Here is a 16,304-nt window from a genome sequence, read left to right as displayed (position 1 = left end):
CCCATTTTATTTTTATTACATTTCAAAGCGAACCGAAGACCCGGCCGTAACGGGAACTAACTTGGTCGCCTGACTAGATACAGTCACATTCTGGTTCAGTGGTATGCTTCGTTATACTTGTAGTGTAAGCACGTAAAGTGATGGTGAAAGAGCCTACGCGACAGCTTTCTGCAAATGTCATTAAATGGGTTAAAGAAGATAAGGAGGAAGGAGAGACAATACTGACGAGAAAGGTACTTATGGTAAAACTGAATAAATCGATGTTATGACAGAAAGGACACGGTAATAAGTGGAGTAGGACTCAAGTATCTACCGCAAAGAACAAGGAACAAAGAGCACACAATAAGTATCCCATTTACGTTATGGATAAATGTGTTATTAGACAGCGAATTCTACAATATCATGAACAATACGAAGGAATACTAGCTTTCCGTAAACTTTACAGCTTTTGTCACTCTGTTTTCAAAATTACTTCGAACAGATGCTAAAAAAAGAATCATCACATATTAACGAGGCGATATAGTTTAAAAAAATATTGTGTTTAATTTATACGAATAATGAAGCATCAGAGTTAAAGCATTCAGTGGCTTCTTCAAACGAAATATGGTTTCATATTCATTAAACTCTGAATAAATTTTGTCACAATGATAGTATCCGAGAAGTATTGGTCAGTGCTTCAGTGTCGTGCTATGCAGAGTATAGGTCTACAGACGTGTGGAGTGTGAGGTAGACTGCTGGCCTGTACACTGTAACAGTCTCCTCTCCCTGTTTTTAGGGCATAAACTCGACGTTGCTAGTCAGGTCTACAGTTCACTTTGCCAGGTTCTTGTTTCTATTGCATTTATGAGTGCTGTAGCTAGTATACAACTTCACAAACAGACTGCTGTCGCCTGATGGCGGCCTACTGTATTAACACTCTTGACTGAACTCGCACTCTCGCCCCATTTCACTTACTATTCACGTCGCAATATGTTTCTTCACCACTCACTGCTCTTGTCACCTGACCTCCTTCCTAAGGTGCGTATGCATTTGCAAGCCGAGTGGCTCACAAGCGGCTCGCGTGCACCATTCTCCCAAGCGTGTACGTTGCTCGTGAGCTGCTTGGCTTGAGCCACCAGATGTTGGTTTCTCCGGTGAGCACAAAGGGGCGATCAAGCTTACTGTGAAAATGTCACATCAAATGAAGGAATCTCTTAACGAGGGGTGAATGCACACTGCCTTAAAAAATAAATAAAGAAAAAAAAAGTTATACACCAAGAAGAAGAGGAGGAAATGAAATTAAACTTCACGGGTTAAGAAGGTTTGTGATTTTATTACAGTGATTGAAAAATCGAGTCAGGTGTTCCAAGAACTTGGCATTATGAGCCCACTTACCAGTATGACATTGCAGCCTCTCTGACTTGGTCACATGCACTGTTTCGGTTGGGAAGGTTGTCAAGCCGTTGTATCCTCTCCTGAGGCAAGCTGACCCATAACTATTTTAAGTGGCACTGGGACGGTGTCGATGTCCGCGTTTGTCCATCACATGTTGTATCGGACACAGATCTGGGAGCCGGCCGAAGTGGCCGAGCGGTTCTAGACACTACAGTCTGGAACCGCGCGACCATTACGGTCGCAGGTTCGAATCCTGCCTCGGGCTTGGATGTGTGTGATGTCCTTAGGTTAGTTAGGTTTAAGTAGTTCTAAGTTCTAGGGGACTGATGACCACAGAAGTTAAGTCCCATAGTGCTCAGAGCCATTTGAACCATTTTTGAACAGATCTGGAAATCTTGCTGGCCACTAGAGTACCTCAACATCATGCAGACCGTCCACAGCTACACATTTCTTATGTGGACGAACATCGTCCTGTTGAAAAGTCGCATCTCAATACTGTCACATGAGAGATGACACATAAGCACACAGGATGTCCATGACGTACCGTTGTGGTGTCATAAACCCTCAATTCAAAAATGTCCAAATGTGTATGGGACTTAACTGCTAAGGTCATCAGTCCCTAAGCTTACACACTACTTAACCTAAATTATTCTGACAAACACACACACACATGCCCGAGGGAGGACTCGAACCTTCACCGGGACCAGCCACACAGTCCATGACTGTAGCTCCTTAGACCGCTCGGAATCCCTCAATTACTGCTAGCCGGTGGCTCCCCACACCATGATGACAGAAGTAAAACCACTGTGCCTCTTCAAAACATTGGAAAAACAGGACCAGGTCGCCACCATACCCGCCACCGGTGGCTATTTGGGATAGTGCAGGATCACGATTCGTCTATCAACACAGTGTAATGCCATTCATCAACAGTCCATGCTTCCCGGTCGTGGCGTCATTCGAATTGCAACCGTGTGTGTTGTGGGGTTAATGGCAGCCTACTCGTGGGACGGCAGTTCCGTAGGCCGGCTACTGCTAGTCTCCGATCAATAGAGCGGGAAGACAGAATGTAGCAAGGAGTCCATTACTTGTTCTAGGGTTTCTAGGGACACATGTGGACGGATTACTATATGCTTGGTGCACAATACGGTCATCCTTCCTTGTGGTAGTCAGACGTGGTCGACTGGAACCTTGACAAGAAAATGCCTGCCCTCAAGTTCCCACGCAGTCCAACATCGGACCGCTGTTACCTTCAGATGCACCGGAAGTATGGATATTGCACGATTCGACCAGCCAGCCAAATGGGGACCAACAACGAGGCCCCTTTCAAAGTCTGCAAGTAGCTGATAACGGTGTCCGCTGTCTCATACGAGTACAAGGCATTTCCATGTTATCCGCAGTGATCAATTAATATTTGACGTTATTCATGCGCCTTATATCCCCCCATTGGGCATGGAAACAACAGTAAAAATGAACAACACTAATGCAATATCTGTCAGGATAATTTCAACTCTAATAATTTAACTACCCGACGATGGCGTGTACATGTTCGAAGTTACTTACATTGACAGCTAGCCGTGGGTGCTTCTCTCTCTCTCTCTCTCTCTCTCTCTCTCTCTCTCTATCTCTCCCCTTTTTCCGGGAAACGGAAGTCCGCCTCCATAGCTGAGTGGCCAGCGTAGGTGACTGCCAAGGTGAGGGCAAACGTTCGATTCCCAGACTGCCGAGGCTTTTCGCTTGGTGGGTGGATTGGTACAGGATTCGCTCAAGCTCATGATGCCAGTTGAGGAACAACATGATTGAGATGCAGCGGCTCCAAGGTCTGGAATGTCGGAAAAACGGCAGGGACAGCGGTGTGCTGACCACAGGTCCCTCCATACCGCATCTACAAGACGCTGCATGGTGGAGGATGACAGGGTGGACGGTTGACATCCCTTGGGGCTCTAGAGCGAGGAACTCTGTTGTTACTGTAGCTTGAAAAACAGAGCTCTACGTTACTCTCTCATACGGGGGGTTGTGCTTTTGGAAGCTGCATATGGATTGCAGGGTCTGTGGTTGTGCCTGGCGGTGGGATCTGCACTGAACGCGGCGGGCACGTGGCTCAAGGCTGTGGAGGCGGCAGGGGCGGTGGCACGTTTCTGGCTGCTGTTCGCCGGCCAGACGCTGGGAGCCGTCGCCCAGGCCTTCATGCTGCCCGTGCCGCCCGCGCTCGCCTTCATCTGGTTCGGCCCCAAGGAGGTCTCCACTGCCTGTTCGCTCGGCTTCTTCGGCTACCAGGTAAACCTCTCCTTACAGCAGAAATGGCGCACTTCTAAGACACCGGACTCGCATTCTAGAGGACGCCGGTTAAGACGGATTCAGATTTTCCGTATCTTTCATACATAGCTTAAGGCGAATTTCGCGTTAGTAACTTTGAAAAGGTGAGAATGTGTTCCGTCCCTAATGATCACGACATACACTCGACATTAAAACCTAATCCTCCTTCCTTCCTTCATTTCTAATCCGAGAGCTTAGGAAGTGGGATGAAATCGCAAATACAAGTCGCTGTACGGACCCGTTATTTGAAATGCGCGATAATTACCATAGATTTAACATGTTGTTACATTCATCCGAAATGTGCTTGTATTCTAACTTTTCTTGACCTACTTTTTTTGTCCAGGCCACCTAACTTATTGGATTTATTTATTTCAAAGAGCTTTGGTCGGTACGTGCACACATCATATAGTGATCTAAAATATGTCAAAAACGTAAAATTACAAGAAATATTAATTACATAATTACTAATAATTTGTAAAAAGAACTTACGGGAATACGAACGGGTTACGTCTTCGATAACTGCCGCTATTTCAACACAAGGACACGCCATAATTTTCCAAGACACATGCAAAGAGAGAGCGCTGTGTGAAGAAATTTAACCGTCGGTACGCGGGACTGCGCCGACCGAGAACCGTAATACGGCATATGCAGAAAGACAACACGTACACCGTTAACAACTAATGCCACCACACAACGGGTGAGCAAGTAGAATTAACTCTATCTCCATGTTGTCTGACCTGCTCTCTATCTGGCTACACAAAAGAGGGAAAAGGTAATGCTACTTGCTCTCCTTCTGGTAAATAATATTTACTATCGACAACTTCCGATGCAGTTGATATTTGGTTCTGTGTTAGGGTCAGTTGTTCTCGGTGTGTGTATGTGCAAGGGGTTGGCCAAAAACCGGGAACACTGCGATAAATTCATGTTTGAACACAAATGCAGATGCTAGGAAAACCTGCAGGTAAGGCATTTGACGACAAACGGCACCTGTGCAATGTCCACAATACACGTGCCAGTCGTGGTCATAACAGTATTCTGCGTAGTGTGAGTGCATTACGTCCGAGCTAAGTGTATTCAAACGAGGGCAAACTGTTGGTGCTCGTTTGGTAGGTGCTTCCGTAACCAAGCTAACCGAAGTGTCTGGTGTTCGAAAAGCACGGCAAAGAGAAAAAAGGATTTATAACGTGTGCTGACTGGGGAGGGGGTGGGGGCTCAACTGGGTGGTAATCAGCGCCCGTACAAAGTCCCAATTTTTTTACACAGTCCAACTTTTGTACACAGTCCAATCTAGCCTCAGTCACAAATGATGATATTGATGATGAAATGATGAGGACAACACAAACACCCAGTCCCCGGGCAGAGAAAATCCCCAACCCGGCCTGGAACCGAACCCGGGACCCCGTAATCCAGAGTTAGCAACGCTAGCCACTAGACCACGAACTGCGGACGCAAAAAATAGGAGGACGACAGTAGCAAAAGTCACTACACAACTGAATGGCGCACTCGCGAACCTTGTTAGCATCAAAACAACACGAAGGGAGCTCAAGAAGCTGGGAATTGGAGGCGACCTGGAATTCCAAAACTGCAGCTAGTGATGGAAATGCCCGTGACGGACAAATATGATGGGGGAGCCATAAAACCTCGACTACGGGGCAATGTAAGAACGTCATCTGGTAAGATGAGTCTTGTTTCGTACTACTTCCAACTTCGGGTCCAGTTTACGTCCCAAGAGTGAAGCATGGCAGAGGCTGGGTGATGATCTGTGCAGACATATCGTTGTATTACATGGGTGCCACGGTTATTCTGTAAGGGCGCGCCGCGCGGGATTAGCCGAGCGGTCTGGGGCGCTGCAGTCGTGGTCCCGGCGGAGGTTCGAGACCTACCTCGGGGATGGGTGTATGTGTTTGTCCTTAGGATAATTTAGGTTAAATAGTGTGTAAGCTTAGGGACTTATGACCTTAGTAGTTAAGTCCCATAAGATTTCACACACATTTGAACATTTTTGTTAAGGTCGCTTACCGTCAAGGATTATGTGAGCGTATTGGCTGATCAGGTCCATCCCACTGTACAATATTTGTTTCCCACTGGTGACGCTGTGTTCCAAGACGAAAGGGACCCTGTTCACACAGCTCGCAATATTATTAAACCCATGTCATCTGCTATGGAGGGAAGGATGCGTGCCGGCCACTGTGGCCGAGCGGTTCTAGGCGCTTCAGTCCGAACCGAGCTGCTGCTACGGTCGCCGGTTCGAATCCTGCCTCGGGCATGGATGTGTGTGATGTCCTTCGGTTAGTTGGGTTTAAGTAGTTCTAAGTCTAGGGGGACGGCCGAAGTGGCCGTGCGGTTAAAGGCGCTGCAATCTGGAACCGCAAGACCGCTACGGTCGCAGGTTCGAATCCTGCCTCGGGCATGGATGTTTGTGATGTCCTTAGGTTAGTTAGGTTTAACTAGTTCTAAGTTCTAGGGGACTAATGACCTCAGCAGTTGAGTCCCATAGTGCTCAGAGCCATTTGAACCATTTTAAGTCTAGGGGACTGATGACCTCACATGTAAAGTCCCATAGTGCTTAGAGACATTTGAACCATTTTTGAAGGATGCGTGATCGCTACCCACCTCTATCATCTTTAGCTGAACTTGCCATTAATTTGCGTTAAGAACGGTATAAGATTCCCTTGAAAACCGTATAGGACGTGTAATTAACCATTTACAGACGACTGGAATCTGTTTTGGACGCCAACGATGTTTTCATGTACCGTACTAGGCATCGGAACGTGTTATTTTTGTATTGTTTCCGTAATATCGTCCACTCCCTCTCTGTGCGTGCGTGAGTGCGTGCGTGTGTGAGTGTCTTTTGTCTTTTGGCACATGCCGTTTAATTGTTTTTTGGTAGGTATTACCTCACCTGCTAAGGGTATAAATTTCCGTGCACAGCGCTCTCTCGTTCCATTTGTTTCTTGAAAATGACACTGTGTTCACCTGTCGAAATATCAACTGTTGTCGAAGAAATCACGCGTCTGCATTCCAGTAAGTTGTTCCAGCGTTTTATACGCCGGGAGTAACTCAGTTTTCGTACTCATAACGTATTTATTTTGTTTATTTATACTATAATATTTTAAAAAAATCAAAATACCCTAACACTGCCTACATTGCTCAATCAGAAAGGGTATTTATGAGTGTCCTGAAGGTATAAATTGCTTACATAGACGCCAACGGAGATTTTGCTTGAAGGTTAGTGACTTTTTACAATTATTGTTGATGAATATGAGAGGTTACAATTGGTATATTTTGCCATAATAGATAACTTACTGTGTGGTTTCTTGTAATACATTATTAACAGTAGGCTACTGTAAACAGAGATTGTATCCTATTAAAGTAGATATTGATTATTGTTTTAGTAATAAGCAAGCAGATAAGTGATTATTTAAGATCGTTATTTGTGAGTGTCGCACTGTGCGTTACCACAAATCTTAGCATACGCTGCAGCTGCACCGTTGTTGGAGAAGACGTCGATGTAGAGTATAGAGGTTGACTCCGATTGACAGTGAAATGGACAGCATCAACCATGCATCTCTTGCTGTGCTGCTGTAGTCATCTTTACTGCCACCTATATTGTTCACACACAGCCTGAGTGGCTGGAGTAACACCTAGTCCACAGGTTCTTTTAGACTCTATCTCATATACAGGGTGTTACAAAAAGGTACGGCCAAACTTTCAGCAAACATTCCTCACACACAAACAATGAAAAGTTGTTATGTGGACATGTGTCCGGAAACTCTTAATTTCCATGTTAGAGCTCATTTTAGTTTCGTCAGTATGTACTGTACTTCCTCGATTCACCGCCAGTTGGCCCAATTGAAGGAAGGTACTGTTGACTTCGGTGCTTGTGTTGATATGCGACTCATTGCTCTACAGTACTAGCATCAAGCACATCAGTACGTAGCATCAACAGGTTAGTGTTCATCACGAACGTGGTTTTGCAGTCAGTGCAATGTTTACAAATGCGGAGTTGGCAGATGCCCATTTGATGTATGGATTAGCACGGGGAAATAGCCGTGGCGCGGTACGTTTGTATCGAGACAGATTTCCAGAACGAAGGTGTCCCGACAGGAAGACGTTCGAAGGAATTGATCGCCGTCTTAGGGAGCACGGAACATTCCAGCCTATGACTCAAAATTCTTCGTGCAGTTGACGATAACCCTAATGTCATCGTCAGAGAAGTTGCTGCTGTACAAGGTAACGTTGACCACGTCACTGTATGGAGAGTGGTACGGGAGAACCAGTTGTTTCCGTACCATGTACAGCGTGTGCAGGCACTATCAGCAGCTGATTGGCCTCCACGGGTACACTTCTGCGAATGGTTCATCCAACAATGTGTCAATCCTCATTTCAGTGCAAATGTTCTCTTTACGGATGAGGCTTCATTCCAACGCGATCAAATAGTAAATTTTTACAATCAACATGAGTGGGCAGACGAAAATCCGGACGCAATTGTGCAATCACGTCATCAACACAGATTTTCTGTAAACGTTTGGGCAGGCACTGTTGGTGATGTCTTGATTGGGCCCCATGTTCTTCCACCTACTTTCAATGGTGCACGTTATCATGATTTCATACGGGATACTCTACCTGTGCTGCTAGAACATGTGCCTTTACAAGTACGACACAACATGTGGTTCATGCACGATGGAGCTCCTGCACATTTCAGTCGAAGTGTTCGTACGCTTCTCAACAACAGATTCGGTGACCGATGGATTGGTAGAGGCGGACCAAATCCATGGCCTCCACGCTCTCCTGACCTCAGCCCTCCTGACTTTCATTTATTGGGGCATTTGAAAGCTCTTGTCTACGTAACCCCGGTACCAAATGTAGAGACTCTTCGTGCTCGTATTGTGGACGGCTATGATACAATACGCCATTCTCCAGGGCTGCATCAGCGCATCAGGGATTCCATGCGACGGAGGGTGGATGAATGTATCCTCGCTAACGGAGGACATTTTGAACATTTCCTGTAACAAAGTGTTTGAAGTCACGCTGGTACGTTCTGTTGCTGTGTGTTTCCATTCCATGATTAATGTGATTTGAAGAGAAGTAATAAAATGAGGTCTAACATGAAAAGTAAGCGTTTCCGGACACATGTCCACATAACGTATTTTCTTTCTTTGTGTGTGAGGAATGTTTCCTGAAAGTTTGGCCGTACGTTTTTGTAACACTCCGTAATGAATGTAACCTGCCAAAGCTAGGGAAACTGGAAATATACCTCGTGTTTCAGATAGGGGTGGCTACAAGCTTGCTGGTGAATCCTCTGCTGGTACGGGACCACGAGAACATTGAGGACATAGGGCACGATCTCCGCGTGTCTGCCTACGGCGTGGCCGCAGCAGCAACCGCTATCCTGCTACTCATTTTGTTCTGTGAGTGGAACTTCATGTTGTAAACACTCTAACATATATTCTTTATTGTATTATTTGAACAGTTTCATCTAATGGCACATTTACTCTTTGTTTTGCCTGTGTAACTCAGTTGCCTTTCCTCCGGAAATATCTTACTTGATGTTTTAGTTCTTGGTAATTGACGTGAAAACACATTGTTCAGAGATGAAACTCTTCCATATTGATGTTGTTTTGGTCTTCAGTCCGAATACTTGTTTTAAGCAGCTGCAGTAGTCTGTGCTGTACAATTCTTTTCATCTCTGAATAACTCGCGCAACATACACTCCTGGAAATTGAAATAAGAACACCGTGAATTCATTGTCCCAGGAAGGGGAAACTTTATTGACACATTCCTGGGGTCAGATACATCACATGATCACACTGACAGAACCACAGGCACATAGACACAGGCAACAGAGCATGCACAATGTCGGCACCAGTACAGTGTATATCCACCTTTCGCAGCAATGCAGGCTGCTATTCTCCCATGGAGACGATCGTAGAGATGCTGGATGTAGTCCTGTGGAACGGCTTGCCATGCCATTTCCACCTGGCGCCTCAGTTGGACCAGCGTTCGTGCTGGACGTGCAGACCGCGTGAGACGACGCTTCATCCAGTCCCAAACATGCTCAATGGGGGACAGATCCGGAGATCTTGCTGGCCAGGGTAGTTGACTTACACCTTCTAGAGCACATTGGGTGGCACGGGATACATGCGGACGTGCATTGTCCTGTTGGAACAGCAAGTTCCCTTGCCGGTCTAGGAATGGTAGAACGATGGGTTCGATGACGGTTTGGATGTACCGTGCACTATTCAATGTCCCCTCGACGATCACCAGTGGTGTACGGCCAGTGTAGGAGATCGCTCCCCACACCATGATGCCGGGTGTTGGCCATGTGTGCCTCGGTCGTATGCAGTCCTGATTGTGGCGCTCACCTGCACGGCGCCAAACACGCATACGACCATCATTGGCACCAAGGCAGAAGCGACTCTCATCGCTGAAGACGACACGTCTCCATTCGTCCCTCCATTCACGCCTGTCGCGACACCACTGGAGGCGGGCTGCACGATGTTGGGGCGTGAGCGGAAGACGGCCTAACGGTGTGCGGGACCGTAGCCCAGCTTCATGGAGACGGTTGCGAATGGTCCTCGCCGATACCCCAGGAGCAACAGTGTCCCTAATTTGCTGGGAAGTGGCGGTGCGGTCCCCTACGGCACTGCGTAGGATCCTACGGTCTTGGCGTGCATCTGTGCGTCGCTGCGGTCCGGTCCCAGGTCGACGGGCACGTGCACCTTCCGCCGACCACTGGCGACAACATCGATGTACTGTGGAGACCTCACGCCCCACGTGTTGAGCAATTCGGCGGTACGTCCACCCGGCCTCCCGCATGCCCACTATACGCCCTCGCTCAAAGTCCGTCAACTGCACATACGGTTCACGTCCACGCTGTCGCGGCATGCTACCAGTGTTAAAGACTGCGATGGAGCTCCGTATGCCACGGCAAACTGGCTGACACTGACGGCGACGGTGCACAAATGCTGCGCAGCTAGCGCCATTCGACGGCCAACACCGCGGTTCCTGGTGTGTCCGCTGTGCCGTGCGTGTGATCATTGCTTGTACAGCCCTCTCGCAGTGTCCGGAGCAAGTATGGTGGGTCTGACAAACCGGTGTCAATGTGTTCTTTTTTCCATTTCCAGGAGTGTAGATCAGTCTGGATCTGCCTACTGTAGTCAAGCCTTGCTCTCCTACAATATTTAACACCCCGTCCCGCCACTCCCCTCCGTTCGCCCGCTCAGTCCACTCCCCCCCCTCCCCCCTCTCCCCATCCCACACACACATTGCTCCATTACCAAATTGACGATTCCTTGATACCTCAGAATGTGTCCTGTCAACCGATCCCTTTCTTTTATTAAGGTTATGCCTCAAATTCTTCTCTCTCCCATTCGAATAATATCTCTTCATTAGTTATCAGACGCACACATGTAATTTTCGTCATGCTTCTGTAGCCTCACATTTCAAAAACTTCTATTCTCTTCTCGTCTGAACTGTTCAGCGTCTACGTTTCACTTCCGCACAACGCTACACTCGAGCAGAAACCTTCCGGAAAGGATTCCTAACAATTAACTTTATATCCGATGTAAACACATTTTTCTAGTATAGTAATACATTTCTTGCAATTACTAATCTGCATTTTCTATACTCTGTACTTGGACCATGGTCAGTTATTTTGTTGCCCAAATTGTGAAACTCATGTCTCATTTCCTAATCTAATTTTCTCTGCATCACCTGCCTTACTTCGTTTGGTTCTATTACATTTGTTTTACTTTTGTTGATATTTATCTTATAACCTTTATCCCGATACTATCCTTTCCGTTGCACTGATCTTGGAATCTGCCCGCATCTCGTGGTCGTGCGGTAGCGTTCTCGCTTCCCACGCCCGGGTTCCCGGATTCGATTTCCGGCGGGGTCAGGGATTTTCTCTGCCTCGTGATGGCTGGGTGTTGTGTGCTGTCCTTAGGTTAGTTCGGGTTAAGTAGTTTTAAGTTCTAGGGGACTTATGACCACAGCAGTTGAGTCCCATAGTGCTCAGAGCCATTTTGATCTTGGAATATAATAATATCATAAGAAATCATCAAAGTTTTTATTTCTTCTCTCTGAACCTTAATTCCATTTTAAAATATCTCCATGGTGTCCATTAATGCTCACTCAACGTACAAATGAATAAACATCAGATAATAGACTACAAACCTATCTCACTCCCTTTTCAACTGCTGCTTCTCTTTCATGTTCTTCCACTCCTGTAACTGCAGTCTGGTTTCGGTACAATTTGTAGATAACCCTTCGCTTGCTGTACGTGATCTCTGCTACCTACGGAATTTTGACGTGTGTATTCCAGCCAACTTTTTCAAAAGCTATTTAGTCATGGAAAAATGATGTAAACGTAGGTTTGCCTTTCTCCAGTCCTCTAAGATAGGTCATAGTGTCAGTATTGCCTCGCATGTTCCTACATTTCTCCGAAACGCATACTGATCTTCTCCGGGATCTGCTTCTACCAGTTTTTGAATTTTTCTGTAGCTGATTGGGGTCAGTATTTTGAAATCAGTACTTATTAAACTAATTGTTCGGCTATATTCAAACTTGTTAGCACCAGCCTTCTTTGTAATGGGGAATATTATACTCATCCTGACACCTGGAGGTTGTTTACTTCTCTCATAAAGATGAAATAGTTTTATCACAGTCTGTACAGCTAAGGCTCTAATTAATTCTGAGAGAATGTTATCTACACCAAGTGCCTTGTATCGACTTAGGTCCTTCATTGCTCACAGTATCATCTCCATCTATTTTCCCTTCCTTTTGCATAGTATTGTCTACAAGTTTGTTTCCTTTGTGTGTCCCTTTTTTCTTAGGAATGGTTTACCATCTGAGCTCTTGGTATTTATATAGTTGCTTCTTTCCCATTGGAATGCATGCTTCTACAGCGTTGCATTTTTCCTCCAATTCTGCTTCGGTCGCTCTTAAATTTGTGAATATATTTAGTTTTCCTTGTAACGTGAAAACAGAGCGTTTGGACACAAATATTTCTGCTTATAACTTTATTTCATAATTACCCTCTACAACCTGTCGAATATTATTTCGCGGACACCCTGTACACATGTTGGTTTCTTGGATGGAAAAGTAAATAAGTTTAAAGATTGACATGTCATCAGTTTGTAGGCCACTAAAACGGATTACTACACGGTCCTGTCACATTAATGTGACCATCGCCTGTGGTCGACGTCAACGTGCAATAACCACTCACAGACGGCTGGTAGTAGTACAAGCAGTAGAGGGTGTCCGTGGGACATGGAAAACAGTGCAATAGTTGTAATGTGGAGAGGGAACGATTTATCTGATGTCCAATAGGGTATGATTATTGGCTTTCGGGCAAAGTGGGAAGCATTGCCAAAACGCCTAAGTCTGTAAACTGTTCGTGTGCCGCCGTGGTTGAGGTATACTGAGGTGAAAAAAGTTATGGAATACCTCCTAATGTCGTCTCGGACTTCCTTTTGCCGTGCGTAGTGCAGCAATTCGACGTGGAATGGATTCAACAAGTTGTTGAAAGTCCCCTGCAGAAATATTCAGCCATGCCGTCAATAACTGCGAACTGACCTCTCGATTATGTTCTATAAATGCTCATGTCTGGCCATCTGGGTGGCCAAATCATTCGCTCGAATTGCCCAGAAAGTTTTTCAAACCAGTCGTGAACAATTGTGGCCCAGTGACAGGGTGCAACGTAAAATGGCTCTGAGCACTATGGGACTTAACTGCTGAGGTCATCAGTCCCCTAGAACTTAGAACTACTTAAACCTAATTAACCTAAGGACATCACACACATCCATGCCCGAGGCAGGATTCGAACCTGCGACCGTAGCGGTCGCGCGGTTCTAGACTGTAGCGCCCAGAACGCTCGGCCACACCGGCCGGAGGTGCAACGTCGTTTGGGAACATGTAGTCCATGAATGGCTGTAAATGGTCTCCAAGCGGCCGAACTTAACCATTTCCAGCCAATTATAGGTTCAGTTGAACCAGAGGACCCAGTCCAATCCATATAAACACGGCCTATCGCATCAGCTCTTACCAACCGAAATTGGGACTCATCTGACCAGGCCACGGTTTTCTAGTCGTCCAACCGATATGCTAACGAGCCCAAGCGAGGCGCTACAGGTGATATCGTGTTATAGCAAAGGTACTCGCGTCGATCGTCTGCTACTGTAGCCCATAAACGCCAAATTTCGCAGCACTTTCCTAACGGATACGATTTCCTTGCGTCCCCCTTTGATTTCTGCCGTGTTGCCTGTCTGATAGCAATGACAACTCTACGCAAACACCGCTGCTCTCGGTCGCTAAGCGACGGCCGTCGGCCACTGCACTGTGCGTGGGAGAGGTAAATCCTGAAATTTCGTATTCTCGGCATGCTCTTGATACTGTGAATTTTTGAATATTAAATTCTCTAATGATTTCCGAAATAGAATGTCCTTTGCGTCTGTCTCCAACTACCATTCCGAGTACAAAGTCTGTTAATTCTCGTCGGGCGGCCATAATCACGTCAGGAACCTCTCCAAATGAATCACCTGAGTACAAATGACAGCTGTGCAAATGCATTAGCATTTTATACTGCAGCTTGTGTACGCTATGTTACCACCATCTGTATTATGGGCACATCGCTATCCCATGACTTCTGTCAACTCAGTGTATAACATGTATGGCGAAATGGCGCTATCCAGAAGCGGCGTGATGACTGGGTGTTGTGTGATGTCCTTAGGTTAGTTAGGTTTAAGTAGTTCTAGGTTCTAGGGGGCTGATGACCATAGATGTTAAGTCTCATAGTGCTCATAGCCATTTGAACCATTTTGAACCAGAACCGGCGCCAAGGTAACTATGGTGTAGCACGGGCCATAAATAACAAGGGTGAACGACGGTAGCGGGGATGTTTACGGCAGAATAGACATGAACTGTTGAGGAACTGCCTGCCCAGATGAACCAAGGGGCTACCAACAGTATCCCCTAACGGCCATCCAACGAACGTTTCTGTGTATGGGCCTCTGCAGCAGTCGCCTGGTCAATGCTCCCATGCGGACTGCTGTTCATCGGCAACAGAGGCTGGAATTTGCGTGCTAATACGGCTACCGGACGTCCACTGAGTGGCCACTGGTAGCCTTTTCAGATGAATCACGTTTTATGCTCCTTGGACAGGTGAAAGCAGACACCCAGCAACAATCACTGGAGGATTCCAGTCAGAAAGAGGGGCGTTACGGTTTGAGGATTGTTTTCGTGGCATTCCCTCGGTGATTTCGTCATTTTGAAAGCCACAATGGATCAACAAAAGTATTCGATTATCTTTGGGTTCATTTCCACCCCTACATGCAGTTTGTTTTTGTTTGGCACGACGGCATCTATCAACAGGACAACGCAACGTGTCACACAGCTTATAGTGTAGGTACGCGGTTCGAAGAGCCCCAGGATGAGTGTACCATACTTCCCTGGCCATCAAACTTCCTCGATTTAAACCCAATCGAGAATTTGTGGGACCACTTCGATCGGGCTGTTCTCGCCATGGATCCTCGAACGAGAACAGCTGGCCACAGCACTGAGTCGGCATGGCTCCACATCACTGTCGGTACCTTCCAGAATCTCACTGACACTCCTCCTGCACGTCTCGCAGCGGTCGGCGCTGCAAGAGGTAGTACTCAGGCTTATGATCGTACTGGGTATCTCACCTGATAGAGGCTGATACGAGCTTGTCGTGTTTCGAAGAAATCATTTTGGCAAGTGAGTGAAACGATTTTAGAAAACTACGAAATAGTCAATATTATTGGGGGAAATACAAGTCTTGAATACACATCCTGAATTTGTACATCGTAACAGTTCTTATCTATTGAAACTACTGGCTTGGCTTTGGCCAGGTATTTATCTATTCCAAATTTCTATTGGCCCAACTCCTACCACTTCCTCTCTCTCTCTCCATCTCCTCCTCCTCCCTGTCTCGCCTATCTCCTGCTTCCCTCTCTTCCTCGACCTGTCTCTGTCTGTCCATCTCCTCATCCTCTCCTCTGTGCCCACCATCACCTCCCTTTCCTTGTCCATCTCCTTTTCCAACTCTCTCGCCTATGGCCTACTACAGTCCCTCCCTGTCCGTCTACTCCTCCCCCCTCTCTCGTCTGGGCATCTTACCCCTCTCTCTGCCTACCTTCTCCTACACCCCGTCTCTGTCTATCATCCCGTTATCCCCCACCGTCACACCCCAATCGGAGGTTGGTGGTTTTTACCGCACAGTATTCATTTCAGGCCCCTCCCGCCGGAGGTTCGAGTCCTCCCTCGGGCACGGGTGTGTGTTGTTATTGTTAGCGTAAGTTAGTTTAAGTAGTGTGTAAACCTAGGGACCGATGACCTCAGCAGTTTGGTCCCTTAGAAATTCACACTCATTTAAACATTCATATTTATTTCAAGATTGTAAGTAACATGTATACTAAGTTTAGTAGAAATCGGTCAATGGGTCTAGGAGATGATGCTGAACATATCTCTACGTGATACAGATTGCATGTATACAGTACACTCTGATTCACTTCTGTTTTACATGATTCGACTCCAAAGAGGAAGGTCAGTTTGTTCAGGTATTCTGCTATGTGTCTTGATCTTAAATCCAGAAA

General features: G+C 46.4%; 1 protein-coding gene across 1 annotated transcript in view; it reads left to right on the top strand.

Annotated features, from left to right (window-relative positions):
* Positions 1-16,304, top strand: part of LOC126249287 (uncharacterized MFS-type transporter C09D4.1-like) — a 96,658-nt gene that overhangs the window by 13,605 nt on the left and 66,749 nt on the right. The window contains exons 2-3 of the mRNA XM_049950942.1: positions 3,418-3,648; positions 8,957-9,098. Of these exons, the coding sequence (XP_049806899.1) occupies positions 3,418-3,648; positions 8,957-9,098 (373 nt within the window). The remainder of the gene's footprint in view (positions 1-3,417; positions 3,649-8,956; positions 9,099-16,304) is intronic.

Source organism: Schistocerca nitens, chromosome 3 (assembly GCF_023898315.1).
Source record: "Schistocerca nitens isolate TAMUIC-IGC-003100 chromosome 3, iqSchNite1.1, whole genome shotgun sequence".
Lineage (NCBI taxonomy): Eukaryota > Metazoa > Arthropoda > Insecta > Orthoptera > Acrididae > Schistocerca > Schistocerca nitens.
This window is presented reverse-complemented; position numbering and strand designations above follow the sequence as displayed.